At 43.3% G+C, this 14995-nt stretch overlaps 1 protein-coding gene across 1 annotated transcript; it reads right to left on the reverse strand.

The window, feature by feature from the left end:
• Window positions 1-1736: 1736 nt before the first annotated feature.
• irf6 (interferon regulatory factor 6) lies at window positions 1737-14195 on the reverse strand. Its single transcript, XM_083972385.1, has 8 exons — window positions 13934-14195; window positions 11848-12121; window positions 10861-11056; window positions 9036-9134; window positions 7404-7703; window positions 6258-6650; window positions 5192-5310; window positions 1737-3059 (listed from the first exon to the last, which is right to left on the reverse strand). The coding sequence occupies exons 2-8, from the start codon at window positions 12109-12111 to the stop codon at window positions 2853-2855; spliced, it is 1578 nt and encodes a 525-aa protein (XP_083828511.1). The 5' UTR covers window positions 12112-12121; window positions 13934-14195; the 3' UTR covers window positions 1737-2852.
• Between the last annotated feature and the right edge of the window lie 800 nt (window positions 14196-14995).

Consider the following 14995-nt stretch of genomic DNA (forward strand, 5'->3'; position numbering starts at 1 on the left):
ACAAGTGAAAATGATCTAAAAACAAGTTCATTTTTAGGTGATGAGTCTTATTTTAAGTGGAAAGAGTTTAGTTTTGACTAGAAATGAGACATTTTGACAAGAAATAAGAGAAATATTCTTGGACAGATTTTGAGTTTTTACAGTGTAAGACACGGTGTCCTTCCTCTCCGTCGTCTGTGTTGATGCTCCACATCCAGGTAGAAATGTGCTGCAACAGCCCTTTAACCCTTTACTGTGAAACCATGGTGACAGTGGGCGGAGCCTCGGCCGTCAACACAACCAATAAACAGACAGAAGACAAACGACAGCAAAACTCAACAACACAACAACAACACGACCAAAACAGGACAGAGAAATGAAAAAAAAAAAAACACGCACAAGAAAAATAAAACAAAACAAAAGAACAAAACAAAAGAACAAAAAGAAGGATGTGAAACTACTCAAATTAAATTAACAGTAACTTTTCCCATTTTGTGTTCTGCAGTTCTACCTCGTCTCCATGGATACTTGCAGTAAAGTCGGTTTCAGCAGCAATCCAGACTAAACTCTACTCTGTTGTTCTGCTCACTTTGACCATCCATCACTCTGCTGCTGCCTCCTGATTGGCTGATTGGAGCTGCCTCCTGATTGGCTGCTGCCCTGTGTCTCTTCTGTCCAGAGGAACAAACATGAACCAGAGCAGATTCCTGAGTGATGATGTCATAAAGTGACAGGAAACAACGACCATATTTAGACTGGACAGTAAAACAGGACAGAGCTGGTTTCTTCACCATCATCATATTTACCGTACTTCCCTGCTGTGTTTTAGTGGGGGGGTATTGTACTTTTAAAACGCTAAATGTATTTGACATTTGACATTTAAATGTCATTGGACAGTAACACAAAGACATTTCACACACCTTACGTTACATTTCTCAAGAATACCAACTAGACGATATGAAAACACTTTGAATCGTCTCTAACATTTAAATTGAACTCACAAAGCTGCTGCTTTAAATGAAACTGTTTCTGTTCCTCCAGGAACATTTCTACTAATAGTAAAGTTCTATGTATTATTATTATTATTATTAGAGCATTATACTATTGTGTTGTCTACTGTTAGATTGTTATAGTGTAGAGAACTGTTGTGTGTTTACCTGTGTGTCTAGTAGTGTACCTAACATACCCAGTGTCTAAAGAGATCAATGAAGTTCAGAGAATCTCCATGAACTCTTGTCCTGAAGGTGCTGCGCTCCACCACTAGAGGTCGCTGCTGCTCCGTCTCACCTGCTCAGGTGTTGGTGTCATGACAACAGCTGGTCAGGTTTCATCCTGCAGCGTCTGCACAGCTGGAAAACAGCTGGAAAACAGCTGCTGCACTGCAACAACTCTACATCTCTACAAGAATATCTGTCTCATTTCTAGTCAAAATGTCTCATTTCTAGTCAAAACTAATCTCTTTCCACTTAAAATAAGACTCATCACCTAAAAATGAACTTGTTTTTAGATCATTTTCACTTGTTTCAAACTAATTTTCACTTGAAATAAGTAGAAAAATCTGCGAGTGAAAGCAAGTTTTTTGTGTTTGTAATAAGGAAGAAAAACTTGCTCCACTATCAGATTTTTCTACTTATTTCAAGTGAAAAAAATGACATTTGGACTAGAAATAAGAGAAATATTCTTGGTAAGATATTTGAGTTTTTGCAGTGAGAAGATCCACAACACTTTGATGAATAAATTCTCCCATAAACTCGATGTTACTTTGGTGTTTTTATTGATAAAATAAACCTACAATCACATCCAACCAGCAGTAAAACACAGTCCAGAGGCTCCACATTAAAACAATGTCATCTGGTTGCCTGGATACAGTCAATGACTTAGAAATCACAGATATGCATACAAAAATATCCAAAACTATAAATGTAAAAATAGAATGACTGCAGGGGAAACTTTCTGTCAGTCATTCACTCAGACCTAACTCCATGTTCACTCAGGATGATGGGATGTCAAACAGCTGGAAACCACCGGCCTCATTCATTCATTCACACTTCCTACATGTTCCTACAATATATATAATATAAATCCCCTGATAGACGACGTGTTGCTTTAAGATATATAGATATATAGAGAGAGAGAAGGCATTCTGAGCCCAGGCACCGACTAGTTCTGTAACTCATTAACTAAGTCACATGTTGCCTGGCAACAGCAGCAGGACTTTGGCCCATGCAGACAGACCATGTCCACGGTCCTAAAGCAGGTTAGGGTTTCTACACTGCAAAAACTCTACATCTTTCCAAGAATATTTGTCTTATTTCTTCTCAAAATGTCTCATTTCTAGTCAAAACTAAACTCTTTTCACTTAAAATAAGACTCATCACATAAAAAGCAGCTTGTTTTTAGACACTTTTACTTGTTTCAAGCAGATTTTCACTTAAAATAGATCAGAAAAATCTGATAGTGGATCAATAAGAAAGAAAAACTTCTTTCTTATTACAAACACAAAAAACTTGCTTTCACTGGCAGATTTTTCTACTTATTTCAAGTGAAAATTAGTTTGAAACAAGTGAAAATGATCTAAAAACAAGTTCATTTTTAGGTGATGAGTCTTATTTTAAGTGGAAAGAGATTAGTTTTGACTAGAAATGAGACATTTTGACAAGAAATAAGACAAATATTCTTGTAGAGATGTAGAGTTTTTGCAGTGTACACCTCCTGCAGAACGATGCAGGTTTCTACAGAAAGTATCCTGACAGCAGAGAGACACCAGAGAGAAGCAGAAAGCAGATGAATCTAGGCTACGACGCTACGCGCTGCTGCACACAGCAGTGTCTACATCATTAGTCCTAAGTAGTGGTGGTGGTGGTTGTGGTCTGTTACTGGTGCTGCAGGGCCAGGGCCTGGCTGAAGCCGTCCGGGCCCTGGTGCGTCTGCAGCAGACAGTACAGCTGCTTCAGGTGAGTCACGATGTTGTCCTTGATGTCTGGGATGGAGATCTGCAGTCGCACGCTGCCGCTGTCGAACGACCGAGTGTTGTCGCCAGAAAACATCTCAGTGATCATCCTGGCCACCACCGGGATCACCTGCAGGACAGAGAGTTAGGACAGGGACAGAGTTTATTATTAGTTACATTCATTTATAAAACGTAAAGATGAAATCCGGCGATCTGATTGGTTGTTAACCGTGGTATAATGAGCATATACCATGCCTACTATAGACCGAATCTCCTTGTTGTTTACATTCTACTTCCAGGTAGAAAACCAGCTGTAATTTGAATGAGATCAATAGTAACGAACGAGAGTTTAGCTCATACTTGCCAACCCTCCCGATTTTCCCGGGAGAGTCCCGAATTTCAATGCCCCTCCCGAAAATCTCCCGGGGCCACAATTCTCCTGAATTTCTCCCGATTTCCACCGGACAACAATATTGCTACATCATCCTTCACTGGGCGTCGTTTCCGGCCAGACATAATAACGGTTACACCGGCTCGAAGTCAAGCGCGGCAGAACAAGCAGAAGAAGAGACCATGGCGAGTAGCAGTACAGTGCGTTCACACCGGGGGCCTCTGATTATACGCGCGGCATACGCGCTCGTTAAGCGGCGCGTATCCGAGTGCATTCGGTGCGACGACCCCCCCCCCCCCCCCCCGTGCATGTCCGTGGAGCTGTGCATGTCGGTTCCCTACGTTGCTGTGTCAGGCAGGTGTTTCCCACGGAGCTCTGCCCCGTTTCAGAGGTGAGGGAAGCCCTGAGTGGAAAGACTTTGCCTCCGATGTAGAAGAGAAACACATTTAGGACTGCTGACTTGTATCATCACAACAGACAAATGTAAACACAGAAGGCTGAAAACCACTGGACATGTCTGTTGGGATTATACAAATCAACAGTGTAGAGCTGTCAAGATATATGCTGTAACAGTTAGTTAATTATTGCATATCCTACCTATTGTTTCTGATGTACAGGTGCATTAGAATATCATGGGAGAGTTTATCAAGGCCTATGTCACTAATTCAAATCAACATCCCATGTCTTTATTTATTCAGTTTATTTTAATAGTCATAATTATGGCAAACATTCAATGAAGACCTAAAGTTCAGTATCCCCACAAATAAAATGATTTTTTTTTAAAGCATAGTTAATATAGGAATATTGGCCTTCTGAAATCTATAACTACTTGGTTGGGGTTGAACTACTGGAAATTGACTTTTCCCTTATAATGTAATTATTTGTTAATGGTGAGCGTAGTAGTTGTAAACAACAAGGAGATTTGTCCTATTCTAAAGCCTTATCACAGCGTAGCTATCACTCCGCCTCAGGCACGTATGACTGGTATGAATGGAAGTTGTTGTCATGTATCCATGACAACGGACTGTTGCAGTCCGTAGCAACAGACAGTTGATGTTTTTACGATGTTAAAATGTAGTAAAGTAGTGTAATTGACATGTTGAAGGTGAACTTTGACCTCCAGAGGGTTAACAATGGTAGAGGGGACTGAGCAGTGACAGAGCTACTTGGAGCTAACGTCTGGACAGCTGGGAACAGATTTTTATTCTGCTTCAAGAAAACTACATGTCCTCTTTCATATTGTTGTTATTGGTAACCGGTTTATAAAAGCTATATATCAGATCTTAAAGGCCCCATGGCATGAAAAATGTGATTTTGGTTATTTTTTTGTGCTTGGGGAGGTCTCTGGGCCACGTATATACTGTCCCATGCATCAAATTGGTCATAAACGGAGAAACACACACCGCCCATTTGTAGGAACATTCTCTTTAAGACGAGCAGATAGCACTTCCTCCTTTCTGTGATGTCACACACAAGGGAACTCCGCCCACCATGACCAGTTGTTTTTTTTCAATTTGTATGAATGCAGCTTAGGTTTCAGTTACTTGCCTGTGATTGGCCCGACCACATGCCACTCTAAAACAGTCAGCCAATCAGAGGAGAGGTTCTCATTCTCTCTTCTGATTGGCCAAATGACCTGTGCCTGTTAGAACTCCAGAAAGAGGCAACAGAAAGGGGCAATATAAACGATATTAAGCAGATCACAGGTACTCAAAACCAATGATACATCTTGTTAGGGATATCAGCAGGTAAATAAACCCAGAGAAAAGTGCACAGCATGGGCCTTTAATGAATCTGCTTCTATTTTACTCCAACAGTGAGCAGTGACTTGCTGCTTCAGTTGGACCGTCGTGTATGAATCTCCGTCTCACCTGGACCATGATGAGTTTCCTCTCCCGGGGTCGACCGTCAGGCCACTCCTCCCCAAAACACAGGCTGATCTCAAAGCTGGGGGGGGTCTGGGTCTGGGCCCGCTGGTGGGCGATCACACCTGCACAGGAGAGAGAGCTTCGTTACTCCACTGAGACGGGAAGACTTTATATAACGATGGGAAGAGGCTGGTAGACTTTATATAACGCTAGTGAGAGTATGGAGGATGGTAGACTTTATATTTATGAAAATACATCAGTTTTTCAGACTTCTACATCCTTTTTTTCCCCTGAAAAACCTAATGTCTACAATCAGATACATGCAATGATCAGATATCATCCTGTCTTCACTTGGGACATCCAATATGGCCGCTGTCAGGCTGTGACCTAAGTGTGTTTTCTCATGGACATTTTTGCCAATTTTGAAAAAGTTGAGGTAAGAAAAACTTTAAAAATTGTTAATGAATTGTCACTAAATCTGATATTTAAAAAAAAAAAATGTTGGAATTATATATATATATATATATATATATTTTTTTTTTTTACATTTTTTGTCAGAAGGCCCAATAAAAAGGTCCAATTTCAAAATTCTTGAATTTTCTGACAATTATTTCATGGTTCAGGCTTTACAGGGTTATATATTGAGTGTTGTATGTTTTTATTATGGATCTTGAGTCTGACAATAAACAATGATGATGATGATGATGATGATGAGTGTCTGTTCACTGCAAAAACTTTCCAAGAATATTTGTCTCATTTCTAGTCAAAACTAATCTCTTTTCACTTAAAATAAGACTCATCACCTAAAAATGAACTTGTTTTTAGATCATTTTCATTTGTTTCAAACTAATTTTCACTTGAAATAAGTAGAAAAATCTGCCACCGTCAGATTTTTCTACTTATTTGAAGTGGAAATCAGCTTGAAAGAAGTAAAAAGTGTCTAAAAACAAGCTGCTTTTAATGTGATGAGTCTGATTTTAAGTAGAATGAGATTAGTTTTGACTAGAAACAAGACAAATCCTCTTGGTAGATGTAGAGATGTAGAGTTTGTGCAGTGAGCCGTTCTCACCGCTGAGGAAGGACTCGAGGCAGAAGAGCTTGACCCTGCGCTGCCTCTCGATGAGGTTGGGGGCGTTGGGGTTGGGGGCCGCGGGGCCGGACCAGTAGACCTTACACTGGCAGAGGCGCACGGCGTAGATGTCGTGGCCGATGACCTCCAGGATGAGGCCGCGGTCCATGACGTCCAGCAGCCGGCCGGTGAAGAGGCGCTGCTTGTCGTTGGTGATGTGCTGCGTGGTGGGGAAGCGCAGCTGCTCCAGGCTGACGGGGCCAAACAGCTCCTCCTGGTTCAGCATGGGGCCCAGGTCCCCGTAGAACAGCCTGCAGCCCTGAGGGTTGCTCACCGTCACCATGGGACACATCTCCTTCCCCCGGTACAGGAACTGCACCTCCAGGTCCGTCACTACGAGACAAGACAGACACACACACACACTATGTTATGCTTCAGTTAAAACACAAACACAACAGAGTTCTCCTTCTGCATCTGAAAGCTTAAAGAATGGTTACTGTCTCACCAAACCTGCACCCATGAATGAAATATCTACCAGCACTTTAATACAGTACTACTGTAGCCCTTATTTCTTCCGTATCTTATTCTGTATTGCATTTTTATTGTGAATCTGCTGCTATTATTCTGTTTTTTCTTATATTTATGCAGATAACAATGCCATGCAGCGCTGCACAATGCATGGCATTGTTACCCGTTTTCTTATTTCTTATCTTTTACTGATATAAATGCTGCTAGTACTCTGTCCTCTCTGGACTCCTCTTCCTGGTTCGTCAAATTTGGACAACCAGGAAGAGGAGCTTCAAGAAGCTTCTGCTACAAAACAAGCTTGAAATATAGACTTATTTAATTTTTTTCGGGACAATTTCGCATTTCAGGGCTTCAATACAAGAGGGACATTACATACGAGCAGCATGGAGGTATTTGGATGTTTTTTGGTGTGTCTTTTTGTTACGAAGACAGTTGGTATCCATTTGCAACCGTTATATGGACAAATTTCAATTTTGGGTGAACTATCCCTTTAAAGTGGATTTTCTACCATTTCTTTCCTCTGGTCTGAAAGAAGACGTGTTAAAGAAGAAAAGCAGCCCAAGATCTCTAAAGTGACCAGTGCATGTCAGAAACAACAGTGTTTAAGGCTGTACTCACTGGGGAGGGAGCTGATCCAGGTCTCTGAGGAGGCGAACAGGGCGTCGGGGAGGGGGGGCGGGTGCATGGGGACCGGGGGGGGCAGCGGGGGGGCGGGCTGCATCTCCATGTCCACCGGCTCCTCTTTGGGCCAGGGCTTGACCCCCGGCTCCTCCTTGGGCCAGGGCTCGACCCCCGGCTCCTCCTTGGGGGCCCAGGCCTCGTTGGAGGGGGGGGGGCAGCTGGGGGGGCAGCTGGGCGGCTGCATGGACGAGTCCGAGCTCATCGGAGACCAGAGGATCAGGGGGGACGGGCTGGCACCTGGGGGGGGGCAGAACATAGATATATATAAGAAGACTAGACGACTCACCCACCGCTGCTGCCCAATGACTCGGTGTAGACCAAGGGGGCAGTTGTCGGTCTGAGAAGTGAAGCTCACTTCCGCATTCAAAAAGCTGCAATCCCCTCGGCTGTCGCTGGGGGCTGGCTCCAGAAGGGAGCAACTCCAATCGAGCCCCATGTTAAAATAGCCGATTTTACAGCTTAAAAAAACATATTTACAGCCTGGTACATTTTATTTTTTTGGTCTCAATCGATAGTTTCTACCCCCGCACACACTCTGAGGGGGGTGAATTTTTTTTAAACTCTACCGTTTTACTGTTATTAGGTTTAAAGTTCTGGCCAATTAGGGCGCAGAACCGTTGAGTGACAGGTTCGGAGACCGCTGCTACGAGGCCAGTGGGCGGGCTCTCGGCCGGCCAACGGCCGCACCGCTCCAAATATGGCAAGTAGAATCCAACATGGCGCGGTTCAAACCCCCGTAGTAGCGGCACAAAACAGACTCCCCCAAACCAATGGGTGACGTCACGGACGCTACGTCCATTCTTTTTACAGTCTATGGTGTAGCCACACGGCGGCCATCTTGGTAAGGTCAACTCCCTCCCTCAGAGCATTAAGCCACACGGCGGCCATCTTGGTAAGGGCAACTCTCTCCCTCAGAGCATTGAGCCTCTGCTGCATGTTCTGCTATAATGAACCAGAACTCGCTCAGTTTTTGTCCGATTTCAAAATGGTTTGATTTTTTATGAACGTTTATGCAGTTATGATGCAGCATAGCTACTTAAAATCACGGATCATTTTAATCATGTACTTTTTTTTTGTAAAAGTAACATTATAGTGACGTTATGCAAATAGTTAAAGTAATAGCTACATCAGTTACCATGGTGATCTAGCCAGGTTAAAAGAGAGCCACCTTCGTAGTACAGGAGAGCCTGGCTTTAGACTCAACATACCTCGCTAACTCACTAAACTGGCTTCACAGTAACAGTACACCCCTCAGAGAGTTTACCTGTGCTGTTCTGAGTTAAAGGGATACTTCACCCAAAACCACCAATCATCTCCTCCCCGTCAGGCCAACTAAAGGAAGGGTCTGGAGAACTTTCAGAGTCATCACAACTCTTTAGGAGTTCCAGGGGGGGTCCGGCTGGCGACGGGTTTTCATATAATGGGTTAGGGGGATAGAGTTCACTTCTGATTGGTCCAAAACACACAAAAAGACCCTTCCTTGGCATGACGGGGAGGAGACGATTGGTGGATTTTGGGTGAAGTGTCCCTTTAAGGCCAGAGGACTGAGACATGTGAAGGCCTCCTCACCGTTGGACGGATAGGGAGGGAGAGACTCCGGCGTGGTGGGAACGTCTTCCTCAGCTCCATCGTCATCATGTGGCGTCCAGTAGCCGGCGTCCGAGGAGCCTGGTGGACCGAGACAGACGGACAGAATGAATGAATGAATGAATGAATGAATGAATGAATGAATGAATGAATGAATTTATTTATTTAAAACAGGGACAATGCACAAAAAACATTAATCAGAAAAAAAAGAGATGCTTTGAGCCAGGTTATAGCAACAATTGCTAATTTCCGCCTGTCGTCCCTGGGCAGGTAAAGTTGGAGCAGATACAATATTAAGATTAATTGAAATAAGACATAATAACCATAATATTTAAAAACAAAAATGGACAGAATGCACTAATAAAAGCAGGGAAACAGGAGCACCAAATCATAAAGTGCACAATAGGGACTAACAGCACATACACTCTCTCTCACTCTCATCACACATTCACATACACATACAATACAATACGCAGATAACAATCATCCTCCTCTAATAACCACACTCATAGCCAGACACATACACATACTCACATAATACTCAACAATGTGTGCAAACTTGCAGAGACACGACAACATGAAGATCCACTGGACACGAGAAGCTTCATGTCTTTGGTTGTGTCCGAAATCCCTCCCTCCTCCCTCATCCCCTCCTCCCTACTCACTATATAGTGACTATATAGTGACTCACTGGTCAAATAAAAAAACTCTTTCGGACACTACTCCGCCGCACAGTTAATGACGTATTACGTCGCGTAATTAAAATGTTCCGACCAAGATCGTAACGGCCGGCGTAGGTACCATGGATACAACCATGGTAACGGCCGGCGTAGGTACCATGGATACAACCATGGTAACGGCCGGTGTAGTTACCATGGATACAACCATGGTAACGGCCGGTGTAGAGGAGTAAAGCAATATATTAAGCGGTAATATATACTGTATATATTTGAGCATCAAAGATGTTCAATCAAACCCACATAGTTTGAAACAACGTTCAAAACACACACAGCCAGTGTCACAACTAAGCATAACGTCCGCTAGCTTAATGCTAACGTTAATGTGAAACACCATAGACGGGCTAACAGAAATTAGCCTCGCTATCCAGAGTCCGTGGTCAGTTTATAACGCTTGTTAGGAAATTTGCTCTGATGTTTGTTGTGGGAGTCTGTGGAAGCCGCGACCGGACAACTCTGGCAGCTGGACACATTTATTGAGGCTGCTGCACTACTGCATTTATTTGGTAGCTACACCGGTCACTACTTCATTTATTTGGTAGCTACACCGGTCACTACTGCATTTATTTGGTAGCTACACCGGTCACTACTTCATTTATTTGGTAGCTACACCGGTCACTACTTCATTTATTTGGTAGCTACACCGGTCACTACTGCATTTATTTGGTAGCTACACCGGTCACTACTGCATTTATTTGGTAGCTACACCGGTCACTACTGCATTTATTTGGTAGCTACACCGGTCACTACTGCATTTATTTGGTAGCTACACCGGTCACTACTGCATTTATTTGGTAGCTACACCGGTCACTACTGCATTTATTTGGTAGCTACACCGGTCACTACTGCATTTATTTGGTAGCTACACCGGTCACTACTGCATTTATTTGGTAGCTACACCGGTCACTACTGCATTTATTTGGTAGCTACACCAGTCACTACTGCATTTATTTGGTAGCTACACCGGTCACTACTGCATTTATTTGGTAGCTACACCGGTCACTACTGCATTTATTTGGTAGCTACACCGGTCGTTCTGGGCAGTCTTTTCCACGGTGAGTGGCCGTTACCTTGGTTACTGAGGGGCTGTGGGATGTCGCAGACGTCGTAGATCTTCAGCGGGTTCATGGGAACCTCCTTGGTGCCGTCGTAGATGAGGTTGAACTCGCGGCTCTTGTTGAGCGCGCAGCGGAGCTGAGCTTTCCACTTGGCTGGATCGGGCTCCTCCATCCCCTCCACGAACTTCCCCGTCTCCACGGCCCAGGCCTGGAGGAGCAGGTCGCCATGGTTACCATCACCACCATCACCATGGTTACCACCATCATCATCATCACAGCTCTGTCTCCACATCACCTTCACCCTGACTGTGTCCTTACAACATACCATCATGCTTCACTACACTTCACTACCTCCTGGGTCAAGGAAGGAAGGAAGGGAGGGAAGGAAGGAAGGGAAGGAAGGAAGGAAGGAAGGAAGGAAGGAAGGAAGGAAGGAAGGAAGGAAGGAAGGAAGGAAGGAAGGAAGGAAGGAAGGAAGGAAGGACGAAGGGAAAGATAGAAGGAGGGAGGGAACAGATTGGGTCAACTGGGTCAAAAAGGAAGGAAGGAAGGGAGGACGAAGGGAAAGGAAGAAGGAAGAAGGAAGGAAGGAAGGAAGGAAGGAATGAAGGAAGGAATGGAAGGAAGGAAGGAAGGAAGGAAGGAAGGAAGGAAGGAATGGAAGGAAGGAAGGAAGGAATGGAAGGAATGAAGGAAGGAATGGAAGGAAGGAAGGAATGAAGGAAGGAATGGAAGGAAGGAAGGAAGGAAGGAAGGAAGGAAGGAAGGAAGGAAGGAAGGAAGGAAGGAAGGAATGAAGGAAGGAATGGAAGGAAGGAAGGAATGGAAGGAAGGAAGGAAGGAAGGAAGGAAGGAATGGAAGGAAGGAAGGAAGGAATGGAAGGAATGGAAGGAAGGAAGGAATGGAAGGAAGGAAGGGAAAAACGAAGGAAAGATAGAAGGATGGAGGGAACAGATTGGGTCATCTGTTTATCTATCTATCTATCTATCTATCTTTACCTTGAAGATGGTGTCCTCGTCCTCGCTCTGAGGCGAGTGGCGTGTGGCGTGTTTCCACGGGATCTTGAAGCGCATCTTGTCCCGGTCGATCCAGACCAGACCGGGGTAGCGGCCGCTGTCCACCTGGGCCACGAGCCACGGCTTGAGACGCACGCGCCGAGGCGTCACCGACATCCTGACCGTTCTGTCGGGCGTCACCGACATCATGTCTGCTCTATCCGAGGCAGCAGGCGTCACCGACAGAGGAGGCGTCACCGACATCATGGCTGTCTGCCTGAGGGGAAAACACACGGCAGCGGTCAGTCAGTCTGCAGCCGAGGCTACGACACCGACTGCACTGCAGAAACTCTACATCTGTCCAAGAATATCTGTCTTCTTTCTGGTCAAAATGTCTCATTTCTAGTCAAAACTAATCTCTTTCCACTTAAAATAAGACTCATAACCTAAAAAATAACTTGTTTTTAGATCATTTTCACTTGTTTTAACTAATTTTCACTTGAAATAAGTCGAAAAATCTGCCAGTGAAAGCAAGTTTTTTGTGCTTTTACTGTAATAAGAAAGAAAAACCTGCTCCACTATCAGATTTTTCTACTTATTTCAAGTGAAAATCTGCTTGAAAGAAGTGTCTAAAAACATAACTATGTATGCATATGTATAAATACACTTATTTTAGGTATAATGAGATTTGTTTTGACTAGAAATAAGACAAATATTCTTGGTAAGATTTTGAGTTTTTGCAGTGCACCAGACTGCAGCTTCACACTGTCCAACAATATCTGTCTCATTTCCCCTCCAGGCCTCTGGACCCTCTGAAGTAAAAGGCTGTGTTTTTGTTTCTGTTATGTTCATTCATTCATTCATTCATTCATTCATTCATTCATTCATTCATTCATTCATAACCTTTATTTAAACTCAGAGATATATTGAGGAGCAACCTCATTTACAATATAGCCGAGATGAAACACAGAACATATAAAGACAGAAGACAAAACAATTGAGACATACATAAATATTCAGACATAACTTGAATACATAAGTGTAGTTAAAAGCAGGAGCAGTTAGAGGTAAAATATGATGTAATTATGGATTTCAATGTCTTCATTTCATAAGTAGCCTATCAATCACCATGGTAACTCTACTCAATCTTATTTACACATAATTATCAATATTAATATTATTTATTTTAACTTTCAGACCTCTGACACTGTCATAAGAATTATGGAACCACCTTGCTGATAGTTTCTCTGTTCATGCTGTTTCTCTCTTTTTCTTTACTCAGATATGGAACAAAGGAATTTAAAGCTTTTAATAAGAACATTTCTGTAAGTGTGTTCAAGTATGTAAAGCTTGAAACATCAAGAAACACATTTGATAAAGGCAAAAGATTACACATGCTCTTCATGCTGCAATTGACTGTTATTTCTGGGCTGTTTCTACACAATCAATATTTCATGGCATTACTATGAAATTGACCGATTTCTAGACATAATCACCTACACTGCAAAAACTCTACATCTTTCCAAGAATATTTGTCTTATTTCTAGTCCAAACTAATCTCTTTCCACTTAAAATAAGACTCATTACCTACAAATTAACTTGTTTTTAGATCATTTTCACTTGATTCAAACGTATTTTGACTTGAAATAAGTAGAAAAATCTGCCAGTGAAAGTAAGTTTTTTGTGTTTGTAATAAGGAAGAAAAACTTGCTCCACTATCAGATTTTTCTACTTATTTCAAGTGAAAATATGTTTGAAAGAAGTAAAAAGTGTCTAAAAACAAGCTGCTTTTAATGTGATGAGTCTTATATTAAGTAGAATGAGACTTGTTTTGACTAGAAATGAGACATTTTGAGAGTTTTTGCAGTGCAGCTTCACCGAGTCTCCGACCAGAGGCCTGAACCTCTTCAGTCCGGTTCGGTCCTAGTTCTAGTTCCACCTGAAGCTGCAGCTGAAGCTCCAATAACAACTGGGTCAAACACTGGGACACACGGCAGACACACAAACAAACAACTCAGCGACGACACACACACACACACACACACACACAGACACACACCGATACACACACACACAAACACACACATACCTGCGGTGAACCAGGAAGTAGGAGCTCGCCCCCGCTCGGCCTGCTGGGACCAAACCACCAGCTGGGACCAAACCACCAGCTGGGACTGGGACCAGAACCAGAACCAGGACCAGGACCACCAGAGATAGAAATAGAAGAAGGAAGAGAAGGACCAGTCGGTTGCAGGTCCGAACCCCAGAGCAGAGGCCGTTGCTGCTGCTGCTGCTGCTGCTCCACACCGACACACACCGACAGCAACACGGATGTTTTCCACTCTGCTCCTCCCCCCCCCTCCCCCGGCCTTCACCGAAACTCAGGTAGGACCGTGACGTCACGCTCCTAGGCCCCTCCCCCTCCCCTCCCCTCCCCCCCTTCACCGAAACTCAGGTAGGACCGTGAGTGACGTCACGCTGCATGGTTTGGTGACACACCTTTTGTTTTCCACCAGCACAAATCAAATCCTCCCAGGGAATATTAATGTTTAAAACTTTATTGAAACACGAAGACAAAGTTTCAGTGTTTGTATTAAACATTAGGTAGAAAATGAAGCAACAATGAGTTTGAACAGTGGACTGAGACACACTTGATTCTATTGGTTGTATAGGCAAGGCAAGGCAAGGCAATTTTATTTCTATAGCCCGTTTTTTACAGTTTGTCTCAAAGGGCTTTACATCCCATCATAACAACATCCTCTGTTATTAGCTGCCGGGAACCTATTGTATTCCTAGGAATTCTTTCTTCTTCTTCTTCTTCTTCCAAGGGCGAAAACTCACCAAACTTTGCACAAAGGTCCAGTCCCATGCCAGATTTACTCAACTCCAATAAGCGTTTCAATTTAAAAACTTTAAAAATTCCTACCAAACCAACGGTAGATGCTACAGTGTTGAAACTTCACCACAATGTAGCCTCAATACTGCTGAAACTTTTGTCCACTTAAACTTATTACAAATTATGAAGTCCATCACTCTGTTTTTTTCAATAACTGTAAAACTTTTAAAATGTATCTCCTCCCACAATTTTTGCTCAATTGACACCAAACTTGCTACAGAGCATCTCCAGACCGTCCTCCACAAAACTTGTTTC

Source organism: Trachurus trachurus (genome assembly GCF_905171665.1).
Source record: "Trachurus trachurus genome assembly, chromosome: 5".
NCBI lineage: Eukaryota > Metazoa > Chordata > Actinopteri > Carangiformes > Carangidae > Trachurus > Trachurus trachurus.